The sequence below is a fragment of the Aristolochia californica genome, unplaced genomic scaffold (assembly GCF_029961685.1).
Source record: "Aristolochia californica isolate CCGP_79_NKW_82.1479 unplaced genomic scaffold, dmAriCali1.0.hap1 SCAF_9, whole genome shotgun sequence".
Lineage (NCBI taxonomy): Eukaryota > Viridiplantae > Streptophyta > Magnoliopsida > Piperales > Aristolochiaceae > Aristolochia > Aristolochia californica.
Genome location: NW_027182290.1, coordinates 38,900,350 through 38,921,832, shown reverse-complemented (window position 1 = coordinate 38,921,832; position 21,483 = coordinate 38,900,350). Strand labels below are relative to the sequence as shown.

Below are 21,483 nucleotides of genomic sequence, written 5' to 3'. Positions count from 1 at the left end.
AGGAGAGAGAGAGAAGAGAGGGAGGCCGAGAGAGATAAGAGGGAGGGAGAAGTGAGCGGGAGGTTAAGAGGGAGAGCGAGTCCGAGATGGAGAGAAGGACGCCGAAAGGACGTTCGCAGCGAGAGATGGAGGCCGTAGAGAGGGAGACCGGAGAGGGACGGTGGAGACGAGAGAGGAGCAGTAAGCTCGGGGTTTTGAGAGACGAAAGAGGGGTGCGGGAACGAAACGAGCAAACTGCGTGAGAGGGTGTGCGGAAGGGTAAGACGAATAACAGCCGCATTACGTCGTTCATATGTTTATGTCGTTAGTTGAGCGCCAGACTTCATGTCATCTGGATGCTGGAGATGAAACAGAACATCATCTCCACGTTATAAAAAATAGAATCTATTTTCTGACCCTTTTTACCAATCATTTGGATGAAGAAAACACGGGGGTTCAAACCCTCAACATTTATTTTTTTCCCCTCTCTCGCTCTCTTCTCATTTTCATTTTTTTCTCCCTCTATCCCGCACCCCTTCTCTCGTCTCCATGCGCCCCCGACGTCTCTACTCCCTCTCTTCTCTCATACTCTCCTCTCCGGCCTCCGTCTCTGCTCCCTCTCTTCTCCGTCCTCCGTCTATTGGTCTTCTCTAGGACTCGCCCTCTCTCCCGCACCCCCTTTCTCGTCTCTATGCCTCCCTCTCTTCTCTCTGATTTGTTCTCCATTTTTCTCTCTCGCTTCTCCCTCTTTCTTATCCCTCTCAACCTCCTTTTCTTCTCTCTCTTCTCCCTCTTCTCCCTCTCTTCTCCCTTTCAGCCTCCCACTCCCTTCTCTCTCTCTCTCTCTCGCTATTCTCTTTTCTCCCAAAATACCTTCTGATTTCGTTCGATTTTCCCCATTTTGATTTCGATTTTGACATTTGGCCATCGAATTCTTAATTTCTACTTCGATTAGGCATCGATTTTCCCATTCAGGTTCGATTTCATCCTTCGGCTTTAGTTTTTCCCAAATTTCAGAAGGTATGATGAAACCCTAATTTTTTCTATTAAATTAGTGTTTTATTTGATTTAATTATAATTTCAGTGCCTAATTGGGGGTTATTTGTGCATAATTGTGGATTTAGGGTTACGGTTTAGGGTCTAAATTCTTGATTCAGGTTAGGGTTTATTTTTAGGGTTTGGTGCTCGGTATTTAAGGGACCTGGAATTAGGGTTTAGGGTTAAGGATTTGGTTTTTTAAGGTTTAGGAGGTTTTGTGTTTTTAAGGTTTAGGGCTTTTTGGGTTTAGGGTTTGGAATTAGGGTGTAGGGTTTAGGGGGTCTAGGGTTTAGGGTATTAAGTTTTGAAATTAGTGTTTATCGTTTAGAGTTTAGTAGGTGATAGGGTTTAAGGTTTAGGTTTTATTAGGTTTTTTCAGTCCAAATCAAATAAGGCTGAGTCGCCTACACAGGCATCCATTAACCAACGAAACCCGATCCCCATCACTGACGAGGTACAGTTCTTACTAACTGCGAAGTCATTTGGGGCTCTACCAAGGGTGTTCGGTAATTTTGGACTTGATGTGTGTGTTTTTTCATTGTTTAGTGTATATGCCGTAGTGAAAATAGTTTGATTAGTTTTGAAATATTTTAGAATGTTGTTGAGAATTTTTGAAGTGCTATGGAATATTTTTGCCATGTGGTGAGGAGATTCGGGTGTTATACATATCCACTACATGGTATTCTATTTTTTATGGTTTGTGTTTCCGTGACAGGTAAAGGTTATCTGATAAAGTTTTTTTCATGAGGACCATCTCGGATTTAGATTATATATGGCTGTAAGAAGACAACCAACTGCTCGACCATATGACTTTTTGACTTTTGAAGATGACAGCAAAATGCTTGATCTCTTGGTCGAGCAAGTCAAAATTCTCTTTTTGTTTATAGGTACTGGCAAAGTGCTGGTGATAATTGTCAGAGTGGTTCCATCCACTCTTGTTAGAGTTTGTGGTCTGAGTTAGGTACTTGGTTTTCCGCACCTTAAACAACTAGTCTTTTCGGGTTGTATTGGCTAGGTATCTGACTTAGAACTTCGAAGTTAAGCGAGCTTGAGCAAGAGTAATTCTAAGATGGGTGGCCTCTTGGAAAATACTTTTGCTTAGGACTTTAACATGGTATCAGAGCTAGGCACGCCACGGCCCGCGTTCGTATCCCGTGAGAAGCGGCTCCAGAATGGGCGGGGTGGGTGTTAGAGTGGTTCCATCCACTCTTGTTAGAGTTTGTGGTCTGAGTTAGGTACTTGGCTTTCCGCACCTTAAACGACTAGTATTTCGGGTTATATTGGCTAGGTATCTGACTCCGAATTCCGAAGTTAAGCGAGCTTGGGCAAGATTAATTCTAGGATGGGTGATCTCTTGGGAAGTACTCTTGCCTTGGACTTTAACAATAATCACATATCTTTAGTTGGTTCCTTACTAAAAGCACAATTGTTTCAGTTGGCTCTTGGCCTAGTAAAATATTAATTTCATCTTTACCATTCCCAACTTGCTAGGAAAGAAATTGTTTGTACATTTTTTTGGGGTGTTTCTAGTGTTAAATTTGGTTGTACCAATTTCTTGCATTTTTAATCATTTATTATTTATTTATTCTGTTGTATGTGTTTTTGACAACAGGTCTGCACTGCTAAAATGAACTTCGGTGATGAGGTTGATTTAGAAGACTACGTTTCTCGACTTGACAAAATCAGTGTTGCAGAGGTAAGTGTATTAATTATTACTTTTGAACTTTGCTAACTTTTCAGATTTCTTGATGGTTTAACATATATTTTGTTGCTCTTGTAAAATGTCTGCAGATTGCAACAATCTGTCAAGAAGCGGGAATGCATGAAGTCCGGAAGAACCGTTACATAATCCTTCCCAAGGATTTTGAGAAAGGCTACAGAACCAACGTGAAGAAGCCCGACACAGATTTTGATTTTTACAAGTAAAACAGTAGATTTGGGTTCAAGGGAGCTGTCACAGTACATTTGTTTGTTCACAGGAACTCTCTGTAATTGTTTTTGTCTTAGTCTTTTGGGCTTTCATGTAGGCCACCGATATTGACAAAAAATTATTTCTTGTGTTTGCTACTGACTATAATTGGCTCAACTTGTTCAATCTCATTTGATACATTGAGGAAATGAAGCTTAAGGAAAGGTGATAATCGCATAACTTTAGTTATAACTACAAATATTGTTAACTCAAGCACTTGGTTTAATTAACTTTTTTTTATAATTAATAAAATCAATGATTTTAAATTGAATGGAAAAATATTTTTAATTAATAATATGTAAAAATATATAGTGTGCTAAAGTTAGTATTTGATAGATTTTTCCTGTTTAATCATGATTTTTTGATGTCAAAGAATACCATATATTATCAATAAATTAATAACTAAATGTATTATATTCGTTTATGTTATTTTTAATGTTATTTATTTATTTTTTATGATTAATCATATGCACAATTAATTGACTCATGTAATGATTGTATTAATGTACAATAAACAATAATATTTAACTAATATAATATATAATTAAATTAATTAGTTCATTAATATATTTTAGTCATACATTAAATTAGTTATTCATGTAGTAATAATATTTATTTTACCTAATTTAATATTTAAGTATTATATTTTAATTAAGTATACTTTACAAGTTACTAATTCTCTTATTTTATGTGTTTTCCTCATTTGGGGGTATTAATATTGAAAATTATTTTCTAGTGGACATGAACTTGTCCACATTAACACCTCAGGATATGAACTGAGTAATGCCGCTGAAGTTCATATCCTGAGTCAAGTTAACTAACCCCCGTTACACCCTGTTGCCAGTCTGTTCCGTCGCCTCATCTTTACAACTAGAGAAAGGGCTCGCCACAGCTGTTACTCTGCGGAGCCCAACTCACCCAGAGGATTCAAGAATTTTATCTAGTTCCTTCCATTTTCGTCTCACAGATAGTGCTATAGGGCAGAAATGGGAGACGAAAAACTCGATGGGGCCGCTTCGCGCCAAACGAGAATCTTCGTGGGAGGATTAGGTCCGACCGTGATGCCATCCGATCTTGAGAAGACCTTCTCTACACTGGGGAGAGTGAATAGAGTCGAGATCGTACGGACCAACGCACGGAGTTTCGGTTACATGGATTTCGAGCCCTTCTCCGATAAGGCTCTCGTGAAGCTTTTCAGCATGGTCTCTTTTTCCTTCCATTCATTTGAGAAGAAAAATTTCGGATATCTTTTTGGTTTGACTCGTTATTTGTTGGCGACTTGCTTCTTTTGCGGATTATAGATTGTTATATGCATTTGTTAGAGTCTTCTATTTCCGGGTCAAATTTTATTTTCATTAACTGTACTCTTTCTGGATCTTTATATTTTACTTTTGGTTACTTCAATCGATCCTCGGATGGAGAAGTTGCTATAATTTCTGTTCATTGGTTCGACTGTTTCTCTTTCTCTTCTATGAGATAGATTTTCCTTTGAGAATGTGGCTGGATGTTACTATATATGAAACGAGTCTAGTTTTTTTCATCTTTATAAGCTTATAAAATCATCTTATCAGTCGTACCTGTTAGGTGCATTGGGAAGTTAACCTAGAGAATTTACCAGTGGTCCAGATAGAGTTAGTGCACTTGAAAGGGGTGAATTAGACGAAGTGAATTAGCCTATGAAAGCATGTGTTTTCGCTTTCTGGTGAAAGTTTGAATTGAAATAAAGTTGCATGATTGTTTTTTAAACGAATAGTGTGTTGATTTCATTACCCATCACTTCCTTGATTTTTTTTTTTAAAGTTATATGACTGAAAAATACCCTAGAATCTACATTTACTTTCTCTTGCCATATAGGACTAACTTACTTCCAAACTGATGCAATTCCTAACTTGAATTCAGTGTCTCACGACCCTAAATTAGACTTTTAAACTCATTCAGTTTGGCATGTTGTGATTGAGTTTACATATTTTATTTTTCATTTGTAAAAAGTTAACATAAATAATAGAAAAGAAAACTTGAAGAAGAAAATATATAGAATCCACTTTACTGCTACTAAGTAAGAGAGGGAATGTTAAATGACTAAATTCTGTGTTAGACCCTGAGCAGCGACTAGTGGAGGAATAATTATGTTTTCTTTTTCTTTTTTTGAGCAAGGAATACTAATGCTCATTTATGTTAAGTTTCAATGTTTTGTTAGACGGATTGCAAGACTAAGGCTGTAATGAGTCAAGTCTGTATGCTTGCGAGGGTGTAGCCTATGTGTTCATTGGTCGGGCATGAATCTCTCAAAAGATATAGTAAACCTAATAAAATAGTAAAGTCCAAGAGAAGAGAGCAGTAGTTGATTCTCAAATTTCTTTTCTCTCTTGTGTGAAAAAGTTGTAGGAGATTGGGTTACCCTTGAAGCAAACCTAATTATCCCCACTCGTATCCTCTATCACCAAATCATCATCTCACACAAGTACCCATCTAAAAAATCACTTTAGGAAAATGTATCCTATCATCTTGTGCACTCAATCATTGTCAACTCATGTGACACTGCGTAGCATACCTTGGCATGTGAGACCTGCTCATCATGGTCTCTGCTGCTGGACAACAGAATGAAGGTAGTCATGGGTCATGTATGTTATGTTACTTTCTCAGCTGATTACATTCAAAGAGTGGAGATTCAGATGAGCACTTAGTTTTTCCTTGCATTGTTAGCTTGATTATACTGGACCCAAATACGTGATTCACCTGGTGTCCTTCTATCAATTATCTAATTATTGTATGCAAAATTAGCCTGCCCCCCCCCTCCTCTTCCAATCTCTTGTTGTTAGGGGAGGTCTCCCTTGATGTATCATCCTTTTCTTTGAAATAAAATTATCAACATTTCAAAAAAAATTATCTAATGACCATATTTTTTACTTATTTGGTTTGTTCTCTTCTCCTATTTCTACGTTGCTTTTTTTCTTTGAATTGTCATTGCTCTATTTGCCTCTCAGCAATTCAAGTTCTGATATTGCTTGTTGCTACCAGTTGCTAGAGGTGACAAAGAAATAGTGGTGTCTAGCATTTAAAACACATCCTCTGGGATTCAAACCCCCTCCCCCCTCCCCTCTGGTCCTCCATAAGCTTGTAGTCATGCAAATACTGGCAAAGTGTTTTATCAGGTTGAACATTGAGATACTGTGAATCTTGATAAGAAATTTCACAGGCATAAAACTGACACTGGAGCACTTTTACTGTTATATAGAACATCTTATGTTTATGCGTGTTAGATGTTTTTGATCCGTAATGATTACATATACTGATGCAGTATAATGGATGCATGTGGAAAGGGGGGCGGCTGAGGCTTGAAAAAGCCAAAGAGCATTATCTGGTTCGTTTGAAGAAAGAATGGGCAGAAGATGCTGAACTCTTGAGGGATGTGCCTGAGGAACTAAATTCAGATAAAGATGTATCTGTTCCAGGAAAGTTAAAGAAGGCTGTCATGGAGGAGATGCAACTTGATATTTTCTTTCCCAGATTAAGAAAGGTATGTTATAGTAGGTGTTGTGTTGTCGCTTCACTATTTCTCAGCTTTAATCCATTTAGCGCATTCTCGTCTCTGTCACCTCTGTTTTCCGCACTTGTTCCAGGTGGTTAATTATAGGTAGAATTCATTACTTTTTTTCATATAAAAAATATTATGCAGAATTTCCTTGATCTTTGCTCATTTTCTTTTTGCATCTTCTAATTTTGTGTAAAGATTATCTTTCAGAAGAAGAAAATTTTGGCAATTCCAGAATTTTCTTAGGTCAGCTGATGTTTTACACATGAAGATTTTGGTCTGTTGTAGGATTTGTCTTCCTTCTTTGGCAGTTGGAAACTGAAAATGCATGTATCCAAGTCAGTGTCTGTAAATTCTTTTCTCTGTTATTTGATGACTTGGTAAACTAAGTAATATCTTGGATGGATGTATAACAATTTCCCATTGTCAAGGTTATTTTTTGTGTCCATTCTTTTATAAAAAATTACAAGCAACATTGATGATTCTCATACAAAGTCTATAAGCGCTAGTTTAATTTCAGTGCAGATTTACATATTATAGGGCCTGCAATCTCTCTTTCTGTTCTTCTCCTGGCCAATATCTTGATGTTTGGAAAAAAGAGTATTACTAATTCCAATGCTGTCATGCAGGTGAAGTCATTGCCATATAGTGGAACAGGCAAACATAAGTACAGTTTTCAACGCATTGAGATTCCTTCTCTTCCGGTTCATTTTTGTGACTGTGAGGAGCATTCTGGCCATTCTGCAACTGCTGTTGAGAAACTTGTTTCCTCCATAAATGGTGGGATAAATGAAAAAGAGCTGATTGTTATGAACTCTGTGATGAATAAGCTTTTTGGGAGGGAGAAGGCAGCAGAAAGTGAGATAGCAGGAAAGGCAACAGAAGGTGAGAGAATCTCTGCCTTAAAAAACAGATCTGACCATGCCACTGATGAGGCACCATGCAATGATGAAGAAATAAGTGAATCTACAGATGAAGATAACCTAGTCCTTAACATAGCAACTGAAGGAGATAGCGGCAGACTGAATATGATGCAACTACATGGGAAGAGATCCACTTTGGTGGATAAGGTATTGACGATCTGATGTTTTGTTTATAGGCTTTTTTTTTTTTTTATGTAGATAGGCCCTTTGATGATAGTTTTTGTACTTGTCCCAACCTCTCCCTTTCCTGGCACCTCTGAAACTAAAATTCTTTCACTGAAAAGCTATATTGGTGTCTTCAATTTTGTTCTTGAGATGGAATGCTAAGCCTAAGTGCTCTTAAGAGGGCTCGAGTTATATTTTTATTATCTTCTTTTCCTTCTTTTCTCTAGACTGATCGAGTGGCAATTTACTGATAAGTTGTGCCCCTCTTATATAAAATATCTAATGAGGGTGAGAAATAGGTGATTTGGGGAGAAAATAGAAGAGGAAATAGATTTTTGGAAGAGGGGCAGCTTTGGAATCCGAGCCAGAAAGGCCCTTCCTGCTTCTTTATTATCAGGATTTAAGTGAAAATTTACAAAAGGACAAAAATGTCCTTTAATACTCAAAATTACATATCTCCTAAAATACATGTCTAAATTGAATGAAAATTTAACTAGAGATAAAATAAGACATTCTCTATCTAATAGCCATACTATAAGAGAAAAATGTAATATAGAAAATATAGGAATTGACCAAAATACCCTGAACTTGTATTTTAACACTCTTCAAGCTGGAGAGTAGATATCAAACAATTCTAGCTTGTCACTAAAGGATACATGTTCACGTCTCCCTAAAGGCTTGGTAAATATATCTCCCAACTAGTCTGAAGTCTTTGCATAAGGAGTTACCACTTTCCCCTACATAACTGCATCTCTAATGAAGTGGCAATCAACCTCTATATGTTTCGTTCTCTCATGGAATACAAGGTTGCTGGCAATAAAAAAGGTTGTTTGGTTATCACAATTCTTAACCATAGGGTCAGGTAACGAAAAACCAAACTCAAGAGGCATTGACTTAATCCACATAAGCTCACTAACTATATGAGCCATTGCATGATCCTCGACCTCTACACTAGACCTAGCCACAACTATCTATTTCTTACTTTTCCAGCTTACCAGGTTGTCTCCAACAAAATAATAGTAGCCTAATGTAGAACATCTATCCATCTTACGCCCAACATAATCGACATCAAAATACTCAAGTACATCAATTTTCCCATTTTGAGAATATAGAAGTCTTTTTCCAGGTGAGATTACCACCTTATTTTCTTGTATTTGGTCTCACATTCCGAGATCTGCAAATTCGGCAGCAGATGTGCTTGCCAAACAGGGAGCATCTCTTCAACATCTTGTTGTTAGGGATTTGCTCCCTATCTTTTTGTAATTTTTTGCCTTTTTAATGAATTGCATCTTTATAAAAAAAAAGAAAAAAAAAAAGAAGTCCTTTTTCAGGTGCACCCTTTAAGTACTTCAAAATCCTCTGAGCAACTTCTAAATGAACTTTTTGAGAATTTTCCATGAGCATCTTACACCCAACATAATTGGCATTAGAATACCTAAGTGCATCAATTTTCCCATTATGATAATATAGAAGACCTTTTTCAGGTGCACCTTTCAAGTACTTAAAAAATCCTTTGAGCAACTTCTAAATGGACTTTTTGAGGATTTTCCGTGAACTGACTCTTAACTCCCACAACAAATGAATGTAGCATTGATCAGTTTACCTACTAACCGTCGGTATTGAGTTTTATCCTTGAGTATAGGACCCTATGTGTCATGTAGATTATGATTAACTTCGATTCTTGTAACTTATCCAATATATATTTTCTCTGAGAAAGAACAATCGCTCGCTTGCTATGAGCGACTTCAATGCTATGGAAGGTACTTGAGAGAGCCCAAATCATTTGTCTGAAAATGTGTGGCCAGATATTGTTTAACTTCTATAATACCATCAAGATCATCACCAGATAACACAATGTCATCTACATAGACAACCAAAACCACCATACTAGTCTTCCTTTTAAGTAGGAACATAGAATGATCACAATAGCTCCTATAGAACCCAAACTGTAGTACCACATCACTAAACTTTTCAAACCAGACCCGTGGACTTTGTTTAAGTCCTTAAATAGCCTTCTGTAGCTTACACACCTTTTCTGTCTCGCCCTGAGCAATACACTTCCTCATGTAGATCACCATATAGAAAGTCATTCTTCACTTCGAGTTGAAAGAGAGGCCAACCCTTATTAACAATCACAAATATTAAGATACGTACCGAAGTAAGTCGGGTCACAGGAGAGAATGTCTCAAAGACATCAACTCCAAAAGTCTGTGTATACCCTTTTGCTACCAACCGAGCTTTGTACCGTTCAACAGAGCCATCAACATTATATTTGATAGTATAAACCCAACGATACCCCACAATAGTTGCTCCTGCAGGTGGATCACATAGACGCCATGTTCCCCAAGACACCAAAACACTCATCTCATCATCCATAACTTGTTTCCATTCTGGAGAGCACAAGGCTTCTTGCACCGTACGAGGTATATGGGAAGTTGACAATGACATAGCAAAGGACTTGAAGGATGGGGAGACACATATTTGGATATCGGATGAGAAGTACAAGATCGTTTACCTTTTTGTAGACTAATAGGCATGTCCAAATTAGAGACAACAGAATCTGCAAGCAATGAGGAAGCTGGTGGATCATGAGAAGAGAGCTCTGTAGAGGTAATTGCTGGAGGCACTGCAGGAGTACGAGAGCGGCGACTGTAAACACGAAGAGGCAATGAAGAACTCGATGATGTTGGTACATCCAAAACTACAACAAATACAAAATTGTTTGAAGGAGATTCAGGTGATATAGGAAGCTCAATAGATGATGAAAAATATAGAGTATGTTCAAAGAAGGTTACATCAGCTAACACATGTTTTCTGTCGAATAGGATCATAACATTTGTACCCTTTTTGTCGACGAGAATGTCCCAAAAAAATATATTTAATAGACCCATGTGACAATTTATCGACCGAAGTTCCAAACATATGAACAAAACAGGTACATCCAAAAATACGAGGAACCGCACTAAACATTTTACAATTGGGTTTAAAACTTGAAGAGGAATTTGACCACTCAAAACAGATAGGGCATACGACTAACCAAGTAGCACGAAAGTAAAACTGCATCTCCCCAAAAAGATTCAAGAACATCCATATGCAGTATTAGTGTCCTTGTAATCTCACGGAGATGTCTATTTTTACGTTCAGCCACCCCATTTTGTTGTGGTGTATAAGGGCAGGATGTTTGATGGGTAATACCATGAGAAACACAAAGTACTGAAAATTTATGGTTAAGATGTTCCAAACCATTGTTAGTACAAAGTATATGAACATAGACACCCAATTGATTTTTTTATTTCATTGAAAAAATTAAGGAATACATCAAATACTTCGGAATTCTCCCGTAGGAGATACACCCAAGTGACTCTACTGAAATCATCTATAAACGACACAAAATACTTAAAACCAAATGGGCTAGGAACCCGACATGGACCCCATATATCAGAGTCGACTAATTCAAACAACTTGGTGCTTTGACTAGAACTAACAAGGAAACTGGAGCGATGATGCTTTCCCAACTAGCAGGATTCACAATCAAATGAAATATCAACTGACAGAGAAGGAAAGATTGACGCAACTTAGCTGGTGAGAGATGTCCCAAGTGCAGATGTCACAAGTACGAAGAATCTGCAGTAGTGAGAGCTATAGGTTGAGAAACAGATACATCATCCAGCATGTAGAGCCCACCCTTCTCATGTCCTGAACCAATTGTCCTCTTCGTCTGCAAGTCCTGGAACAAGAAGTAGGATAAAAGGTTATGGAACAATTTAAGGATTTTGTTATATGACTCACAAACAAGAGATTAACTGGAACTTTGGTGTAAATAAAACAAAATCTAAGGATATTTGTGGAGTAGTGTGAACTAGACCCTCTCCCTTAATGGGAGAGGTGGATCCATCAGCTAAAGTAACTTGACGATTTTTTTTTTTTTTTTTGATAAAGATGTATTTATATATAAACAATAAGATTTACAAAGGAAGAGGGAGCAACTCCCTCACAATCAGAGATTGCAGGGACGCTCCCTGCTTGGCTAGCACATTTGTAGCCGAATTTGCAAATCTCGGAATGTGAGACCAAATACAAGTGTGGAGTGCGTAAAAATCTAAAATTTCTTGAAAGATATCCCAATGGCGCCACAGAGGAGGGGAATCACGTTCACACCATCCAATGACCACCTTTGAGTCTCCTTCAATGTGAATGGGACCACTACAGTTGTCTCTGAAAATGCGAAGCCCATTGAGTATGCCCTAAAGTTCAGTCGTTGTAGAATCAAAAATGCCTAGCGGACTAGCATAAGAGAAACATTGATTGTTAGATGAGTCCAAAATAATTCCCCCAAAACCAGCAATCGCTGGGTTGCCGAAGGAAGAGCCATCAAAATTCAGCTTGAGGTATCCAGTTTCCAGGGGGGTCCACTCCTGCATTGCTGGAGCCTTGATCCAACGTGCATCCTAGCCAAGATACTCCAATTTTCACGAATAGAGGTTCCTTTGAAAGAGGAAAAAGCCTTCTTAGTTATAAGCTAAGAGGATATTTTCCCCGACACCTTATCCGCTACTCTTACCTCCGATTCACTTTTAGCATCGAACCTCCTTCGGTTACGTTCATTCCTTAGCCCCCATAGAATGAAACTGGCATAGGCAATTATCATCATTTTTCCGAGACCCGGGAGGGGTAAGCCGACTATCGACTTGCTAAAGTAACTCGACGATATGAATGAGACAGACTAATGGACTGAAATAGAGAGGGCATACCTGACATGTGTGTGTAGAGGCTCCTGAATCAATGATCCAAGAGGGAGAATGAGACACATTCAGTGCATTCATACCTGTACCAGCCATTGTGGCACTCGCTGAGGAAGAAGGAGTCTCGGTTGTTTGAGAAGCAGTGGATGAAGGAGTCAGTTGACCCAGTTGCTGTAATAACTGCTGAATTTCCTCATAGGGCATCCTTATCTGTGACTATAGAGTTGGCCCAGGTAGGTTTACCAAATTTATCTCAACATTTCTTAGAAATATGATTAGTCCTACCACAATAAACAAATTTCTGATCCTGCCGATCATTTTGGCCACGACCACGGGTTCTGTAAGAGCGACCTCTACCTTTATTATTACCATCATGAAACTGACCATCAAACTTACCAGTAGAAGATTGAAGGTTAAGAGCAGTTGCTTCTGAGAAGGCTTCACCTGATTCATTCTTATTTACAACTGCACCTTCAGCTCGAAGAACTCTGTTAAAGGCTTGCTCAAGAGTGGTTACATCCTCATTAACCAACAACTGGGCTTTAATAGCATCATACTCATGCCCCAAACCATCCAATAACTGGGATACTTGAATCTGATTTTCTTTCTTACGAATGTCTTCAACATTTGTAGTAGAAGAATGAAATGTATTAATCTCATGTAGTACTCCCCTCATCTCAATGAATTAATCTGTCACTGATCTACCTCCACGCTTCATATTAAAGAACTTCACATATAACTCATAGATCCTAGACAAATTACTTTCTTGAGACAAAATGGAAGTCAATGTAGTCCACATTGCCTTAGTAGTACTGCAACTCAAAATTTGATCACTAAATCTGGATTCCATACTGTTGACCAACCAGATCATTACTAAATTATCTTCTGCCACCCAATCTTCAGTCACAAGTACATGAGGATCATCATTTATATATTTTGCCATTCTTCTGGCCCTCAAATACATTAAAACTGATCTAGACTAGTTTACATAATTTGATCCATTCAACCGAATCGTAGTTATCTGAATAGACTGAGAGAATTTCACATCTGAGCTCTCAGCAGTCCTCTGGACAGTAGCCCGTGTGCTGGAATTAGCCATTAAATATCACTAAACACCACATTTCTATAGATTAGAGCATTAATTAACCAAATGGAAGCACTTTCTCCAAATTTCTATGTTTGCATAGTCAAGTGGGCTTCTCACAGAATTCAATTTGGGCAATATAGCACCCAATTCATTCAATTTAGAACCAATAATGATCAATTCCAGCAATTGAGACCATAAATCGATGAAAGAATGACCTAATTTCAAGAAATCAGGATGATGTAGGCTATATGGATGATGATGCAAACATTAGGTTGATGATGCAGGCAAATTGGAGATATTTCCTCAAATTGGGTTCATCAAACACTTCTAAATCCCAACATTCAGCAGTAATCATTAGCCAATAGGCTAAGATAGGCAAAAAAAGGGAAAAATGGAATTTTTACCCTACTGGTCCAGAAATCTGGGAAAAACCTTCATGAAGATTGCTGAAAACTGAGAGAAGATCCACAAAATCTAAAGAAACTTGCCCAAGACTTGCGTTAATGCTTTGATACCATGAAAAATAAGTGATTTGGGGAGAAAATAGAAGAGGAAAAAAATTTCTAGAAGAAGGGCTGCTTTGCTGCCTTGGAATCCGAGCCGAAAGGCCCTTCCAACTTCTTTATAATCAGGATTTAAGTGAAAATTTACAAAAGGAAAAAAATGTCCCTCGATACTCGAAATTATTTCTCTCCTAAAATACTTGTCTAAGTAATAAAAAATTCACTAGAGATAAAATAAGACTTTCTCTATCTAATAGCCATACTATAAGAGAAAAATGTAATATAGAAAATATAGGAAATGACCAAAATACCCCCAAACTTCTATTTTAACAGAGGGAAAAGATCTAATGGTGTTTTCTCTTTTTGAGGAATCAACCCTGTTAATGAAAAATAATATCTAATAATTTTTTGATAAAAATTAATATTTGTTAATAAATATTTTTTTTGGCCATACCCATTTATCAGTAATTACAACTATTAATATCATGTGTATATCACTCATCTTTAAAGAAAAAAAAAAGTTATGTTACTCAATACCCAATTGACAATCTAATATTTGCTAGATATATAGGTGGCTCTGTTTATTAGAAGACTTTGAAACAAGACTGTTATGCATTCTTTCAAATAAATAAAAAAAAACTATTATGCATTCAGTGGACACTTCAAATAACTCAATAAGGGTGACGGAACCATTGTTAAGCATCTCCTGTCATACACAACGCAAGCTTTAGGCCTAAAGCCTAAAGCCTAAAGCCTAAAGCCTCTAGGACTGTTTTTTTAGTCCATAACATTATACTAACAATCATAGTTAGATTTACTTCTGTTTTTTTCTTTTCACCCCCACAAAATGAAGCTTTTATAGTTTCCATATCTGCTAAATCAATAACTAAAAGTAGGGGCAAGTTTGTCAAACTAATTTAATAATAAGTTTCTCAAAGTTTAAAACTTTTTTTACTCACAAATAGAAATTTCCTACTTGATTTTGTAATAAACTGGTTAGATATTGGCATTTACAAATATAAGATCTCAAGTGATGGTCATTTCATTGTCTCTTTAACCCCTCTTTGTGACTTAGTTAGGGCTTCTCTTTAACCTCTCTTTGTGACTTACATTGGAATGGAGCCTTTATTTGATCAAGAAACTTGGGATTTCTACTCATAACTATGCAATCTTTGGAATTCCTGCTTATTTGGAAAAGCCCTTAAATTTGTATGTAATTAAATTTGGCCTTGCCTTTGGAAAACCTCTCCCAATTGAAGTTTCTATTAACGTTCTTTATGTCAAACAGTTAGGCTTAGCAAGTTTGAAATATATGTCGTACCTGTGATCCAATGTATATTCAAATTGTAGCAATAAGTTTGATATCTAATAATGCGAATCAATTTTATAAAAACCAAACTGGTGAAATGACTGGGTTCGGTTCAACCGTGATTGAGCACTTGTTCAACCTGGATGATGTCATAAATGAAAAAAATGTAAGAAGTTTTAATTGGGGGAAGAAGCTCCTGCCCCCTATCTAGCTTTTACCGACAGGGAGCTCAACCCTGCTCCTGCCCCCTTCTTCTAACGGCCTCTGTCAATAGCGACCAGGTCACCCGGGTTTTTCTCTTTCCCCAGGTCTAACAGACCCATAACCGGACAAGGGACTGGCTCGAATTGAATCCAGTTCAACCAGCTGGTCCAATCTGGGCTTTATAACACTGATTCGAGTGTTTCATGAATTAAACAAGTTCATTTAGTCATTGGAGGTTGATTGTTACTTTATGCCCTCAAGTAATTTTGTGTTTGCCATTACAGTAGCTCTAAGAATGCTTGATGATTTCTGTGGTATAATGCTGCTTTCTTGTGGTAGTTTGAGATCCACAATCTGATTATATTTTGTCTTATGAACTCAATCCTCAGGAATATGAACACAATAGAAGTGAGCCTTCTAATGATAGGACTGGTAGCGGGAGGTTGAAGCATCAAGATACTGATAATATCTCAAACCCAAGACCAAACAAGAAAGCTCGTGGACACACAATAGTTCAATCAATTGAAAATGAGTTCGGAGTCCTCGAAACAAAGAAGAAAGTGAATACCAACGTAGAAGATGAGTTTGCATCTACCAAGGGAGATCACAATGACGTGCTGGGTAACTCTTCTACTGGTGCCATAGACATCCAATCAAAGTCAAACATCAGTGAGCCAATTCAAAGTCTTTCCTACTCACAAAAGTCTTCATGGAAAGAACTAGTTGGTGAATCAACAAAAAGCTTGTTTACTCTCTCTGACGTTAATATCCTCAAACCAATTACCCTCAATGAAGCCCAGTCAGGCATCCAAGCAAAATCAGAGATGGAACAAACAACAAAGGGTTGTACCTGGGCGCAAAAATCTTCATGGAAAGAGCTAGTTGGACAAACTAGCAACACTTTATTCAGTATCTCAGATATTTTGCCTTCAGTTAAACAGAAGGCATCAACCAAATGCTCTGAGAAAATCAAGCCTAATATGAAGAAGCACCAACGAGAAGAATATGATGAAGAGAGCTCTAAACATTTGGAAGTGGGAAAGGCAGAGATTATGGGAAAGAAGGTTTTCGCTAGCCTTGAATCAAAAGCAGAGCGGTTGGGAAAGGGACAGGAAACACTACCTGATGTTGGAGTCAAGCCAATCATCTCCTCCGAGGAAAACCTTCAAAATGTGGGTAACATTGACCTTCCCAAGGAATCAAATGCAAATGGAGTTGAAGAACCAAAAAAGGGGAAGGGTACAGTGGGTATAGAAGTATGCCCCTTCATGAGGAGTGCTGCTTCAGAGAGAGAGTGGGTAAAGGCAAAGGAAGCTCTAAGCAGGTCTCTGAAGAAGAAGAGTGGTGAGGATAGTGTCTCCAAGAGTTCCAAGAGGTCATCAAATTGCAATTTCTAAGGTGGGATTATCTAGTATTTCCTGATATTTAAGATCGTGGAATTGCTTCTTGGTTTTCTGACAAATAATTGTGGTGTTAGATGCAGTAGCTGCTCTTTTGTCCGTATGAATAGCAATGAAAGAAACTCGGAAGGACCCGCCCCAGGCACGGAGGCTAAATTCTATCGTTGTTTCCAAATGAAGTGCTCATGAATGCGCAAGGAATTGCTGTTATAGAATGAAAAACAAAAAAGAGAATTAGGTGACAGTGATATTTCTCGGTACCAGGTGCCCACAAATTCAAGATATATGAGGAAAACCTGCTTTTAACATGGTTAGTTGAAAACCAGTGAAAGGGAAAAAGAAAGGGCCATTTATTAAAACAGTAACAAGGTGTTTTCGTTTATCACATGCGAAGCTGCTATTGCATGGATGTGATGAAGCCCTGATAAGTTGTCACAAATGTTGGAGGAATCATGCGAATGAATACCTAAGTGAGTTTAGTGAGTCTTGAGCTTCTAACAAGAACTTCTACATAGTGTTTTGTCTAATCTGGTTTATTCAGCGGTGTCTCGCTGATTCCTGATTCTGATAGATTATTTAGGTTTAGGGTTAGCTGAAATGAAAAATGTGAAGTTAAGTGGCTATGATTAGTCCCTTTTCTAGTTCAATAGACATGTATAAATCAACAGTTTTGATTCATTCTTATGGTTAAAATACAGGTTAGTAAATCCCTGGGGTTACTACTAGCATTTGGATTCTCTTTTGAAGAGATTGTCACCTATCAATTAGTAACGTAACAAAACTGGTTCTTTGAAATTTTATGTTTTATGGGAGGGGATTTGTATTGCAAGTGTCATAGGGGAAGGGAAGGATGGAGAGGGCCTCGTCTCCTTTAATCTCATAGAATTGCCAATCATGGGGAGCTCTCGCCAGGAAAAAGGTGACAACGGCTTAGACCCTCACTAGGCTCACTCGTGTTGAGGAAGGTCTTGTCTACACAAGGCTTGACTAAGTGCATGCAAGGTTACTTGCTTATACTTGTGCCCACATATAATATTTCTTAGTAGACTGAATTTTAAGTTAAAGAATAAAATTACAACCAATCTGTTCGCTCAATTTATGTGGGTGTAACTCAGTAAGTCCTTAATTAACTAGATGCAGTTCAAGACTCGAAACAAATTCTGGATTGGCTTTTTCAGATCAGAAGACAAGACAAAGCAAGTCAATATTGATTTGAGTTAAAGAGGATTGTAGTACACGAGGAATAATTTTAAGCTTTCTAATTGATCTTAAAATACAAGCTTTCTAGTTCAGCTACACTTAACCAAGTAAAATTAATAAATTTCAAAATAAAGCTTGATAGTATTAGGGTTTTGAAATTTAGCCCAAATAGTTAATGATTTCTGCAAATGCCAATTTCAAATCCTTTTGCTAGAATGCACAAGATGGTTTTAAGTAAAGGTGTAGCGATCCAACAAGGATAAACCAAAGCAATTGAAAGGCATGATTCTTTAGTTCTTTGAGGTTTCCAAACACAAATCCAAACTCCTACTATGATTTCAACGTTAGGTATGCTCAAAAGTGTTTGAGAAGATCTTGGGAATTGAGAGAGTTTGTGTTTGGGATAAGAAAAACTAAAATAAACGAGTTCTAAATATTCACAAATTGAACTATAGAGCAGGGAAAGAGATTTTTTTTTTTTACAAAATTTTATACTTAAAGTTTTTCTTGAACTATTGAACACATATAGCTTACTTATAATCTTTGGACCTTATCTTGATCAAATTGTGGTTCCAAATTTTTTTGCATCATTTTGGATTTCAAGGTTTTATAGACACATTTGTTTGAAAATTTCTATTCCACAACATGCTTTTCCTCTATGGTTTGTTCAAACATCGCGTTATTCGAATAGTACTCCCTTTGCAATGCATTTTCTCTTTAGATTTATTCAAATGTTTGGCTTCATTTGAATATTTATTTTTCCCCTAGAACTTCTATCCATGAACATTGTTCAAACATTTGCTTTTCTGCTAAACTTTATGTTGGTGAGCTTTATTCGAACATTTTCTTTTAAACAAACATTTTTTCTTCTACTAAACTTTTTGTTGGATAACTTTGTTCAAACAATCTCCTTTATTCAAACATTTCTTCTTATTTTGTATTTTCTGTTGAAGGGCTTTCATTGATTGTTCTCCTTTGTTCAACCATTGCATTTACCAAACACACATTCTGTAGAGAAGGTTTTTTGGAACAAACTCTTTGGTTCAAACATTTAGTGTCACAATTTTTTTTCTCTTAAACTTAAAACCATATAAATGAAGATCTTAAGACTAGAGTCTCCACCCATTGGTTGACCCGTTGTTCCTATAAGCTCCCTAATTGGGAGAGGAGGGGTGTCGCAACGGTAAGAGCACCACTCCATCTTTTTTCCTTTATGGGGAAACAAATGTTTATTTGTGGAAAATTGTGATTGATGATGTGCTTCAATTCCTTGTAAAATAAACTTGAAGAAAATAAATTTTTAAAAGAAAGAATAACAACACCACAAAAAAGAAGTTTGAAAAGAAAGAAAAACAACAACATCATTTTGAATTGATAGTGGACATATGGCATTCATATGTTAAAAGGAAATACTTTTTATAACAACATAGGACTTACTCTTCTAGAACAAGAAGATAGTGTTAGACCAATGGCAAAATCATATTGATTTTCATTACTATAATGATAACAAAATGGGTTGTTTGAAAGTGTGCTACTAGCCTTTTAACATAAATATTATGAGTTATATCAAAATAATGATTACTCAAGTTACCAAGTCAATACTTGATGAAAAAACACATTGAAGATTGTTGTAATGAAGAAGAACTTACATAAAGAAGAAACTTGGAGACTTGAAGACCTAGAGTCTAAGTCAAATAAAAAATCTCAAACACTTTAGTTTTGTATGTAGATAGTCAACCAAACTTTGATTCTTAAACACATTTATGTTATGGAGTTTTAGGGCATAAAATATTTCAAAATCATATTTTAATTGAATGCATATAAAATTTTTACAATGGTAAATCCTTTAGAATAGCCGATAACATGCTTAAATGTCAAAATAGTACACTGGCATATTGCATTATCGAACAATGTACATTTGGCTTGATCGATCATTTAGAATGCGGTTTGGCCTAACTTATAAAACATGATCGATCAATGGCTCAAGCATGATTGATCATATAGAATGGCGCAAGGAAAATACAATAAAAAATGATTGATCATCCCATGTTATCTGCATAGCCAGTTCTATAACGCATGATTGATTCATCAAAATGGGTGGATTGATCAATGATTTTTATGAAAAGTTGAAAACTTGTTGATTGATTATACCTTTTCATTACCGATCAACACTTTTTGCAATTTTTTTGTGAATAGTTAAAAAATGGTTAATTTGAATAGGAAACTTATAAACAGGTCCCCCAAACTCGTAGAATACTAAGAGTTTTTGGAAAAATATTTTGAGCTTCATATTTTTATTTTACCTTTATGAAGAGAAAAAACTTAATATTTGCCAAAACCTTCCATTTTCTCTTCATTGTCTTTGCATTCAAACTTTCATCAAGCTCCTATACATTTAACTTCTTGTGCTTAAATATTTGGATGCTTGAATCTCAATTGGTGAAAGACTATCTTTCCAAATTTTTTTTTTGTAAATTAAAGTTTATTCTTAAGTATTTTTAATTTTATTTGATAGAGGTTTTCTAGTACCTTGAAGCTTGAAGAATTGGCATTCTTTAATAAAATATAAAATTTCTTAGAAACAAAAAATATAAAAACAACATGTTTACGATATGTAAAAGTAAAAAGTCATATACAACATCCATAACATTATAACAAGGTCCTCACTTCATTAAATTAGTCCCCCTTTACTTTTTTCCAGTCCAATTCTCCTCACATTTTCTTGTTCTAATGTTTTTTTGTGAAGAAGCCCTCCCGACCATTTGAAAGAAAACCGCAAATCATCAGCTTCATTCACCTCCACACACCAAAATATCTTATTATAAACTCTAAGCATTAATTGATGCGGCAATTTTCCTTTAAAAATTTGATAAAGCCTTATGGTATTCTCTACAAAATAGAGCAACTCCCATCAATCTTCAATAACCAAACATATAGAAAAGCCAAAATTGAAGAACAAAAAACAAGTAAATAGACATCAAATACTAGTAGAAAGAAAAACATAACATGATAATAAAAGAAAATAGCCCCAATAAAAACTTTGGTGTCGGTATCTCCATCCCTTATTAAAAGAAACAAGAAGTTAAAAGTATCCACAAAGGTCTCCAGCTCATTAGACATTGATAAATTAATCCAACTCTCAACTTTATTACAGTCAACAAATAAAACAAGGTGAAAAAATAGGAGCATCCCTTAGTCTTTAAAGGAAAAAAATCTTAAAATTCCCTCATGCAAATCGAAAGAAATATGATTTTCCTTTATAAATAGATGAAAAAAGATGATCAAACTGAACCCAAGATCTTCTAAGACTTTCTTTCATAAAAAAAGGGCTTAGGTTTTAGGGTTAGAAGGAGTGGGTTGGGATAGAAAAAGAGACGATGACAAAGGCAAAACAAACATTCTTTGGGAGAGAAATGGAAGGTGGAGGCTGGA

At 36.5% G+C, this 21,483-nt stretch overlaps 1 protein-coding gene across 2 annotated transcripts; it reads left to right on the top strand.

Annotated features, from left to right (window-relative positions):
- The first annotated feature begins 3,854 nt into the window (after positions 1-3,854).
- Positions 3,855-17,603, top strand: LOC137941099 (protein REPRESSOR OF SILENCING 3). Of its 2 annotated transcripts, none has more exons than XM_068786352.1 (5): positions 3,855-4,188; positions 6,285-6,503; positions 7,148-7,588; positions 15,841-16,849; positions 16,935-17,603. In XM_068786352.1, the coding sequence occupies exons 1-4, from the start codon at positions 3,973-3,975 to the stop codon at positions 16,846-16,848; spliced, it is 1,884 nt and encodes a 627-aa protein (XP_068642453.1). In that variant the 5' UTR covers positions 3,855-3,972; the 3' UTR covers position 16,849; positions 16,935-17,603. The 2 variants fall into 2 exon arrangements, with proteins under 2 accessions (XP_068642453.1, XP_068642452.1); XM_068786351.1 differs by having other exon boundaries at positions 16,929-17,602.
- The last annotated feature ends 3,880 nt before the right edge of the window (positions 17,604-21,483 follow it).

What these genes read in the sequence shown, in the direction of transcription:
- LOC137941099 (XM_068786352.1), top strand. Translation starts at nt 3,973, where the DNA reads ATGGGAGACGAAAAACTCGATGGGGCCGCTTCGCGCCAAACGAGAATC. An exon ending in TCGTGAAGCTTTTCAGCATG is followed by an intron (nt 4,189 to 6,284) that starts GTCTCTTTTTCC and finishes ATACTGATGCAG; the next exon opens with TATAATGGATGCATGTGGAA. An exon ending in TCTTTCCCAGATTAAGAAAG is followed by an intron (nt 6,504 to 7,147) that starts GTATGTTATAGT and finishes GCTGTCATGCAG; the next exon opens with GTGAAGTCATTGCCATATAG.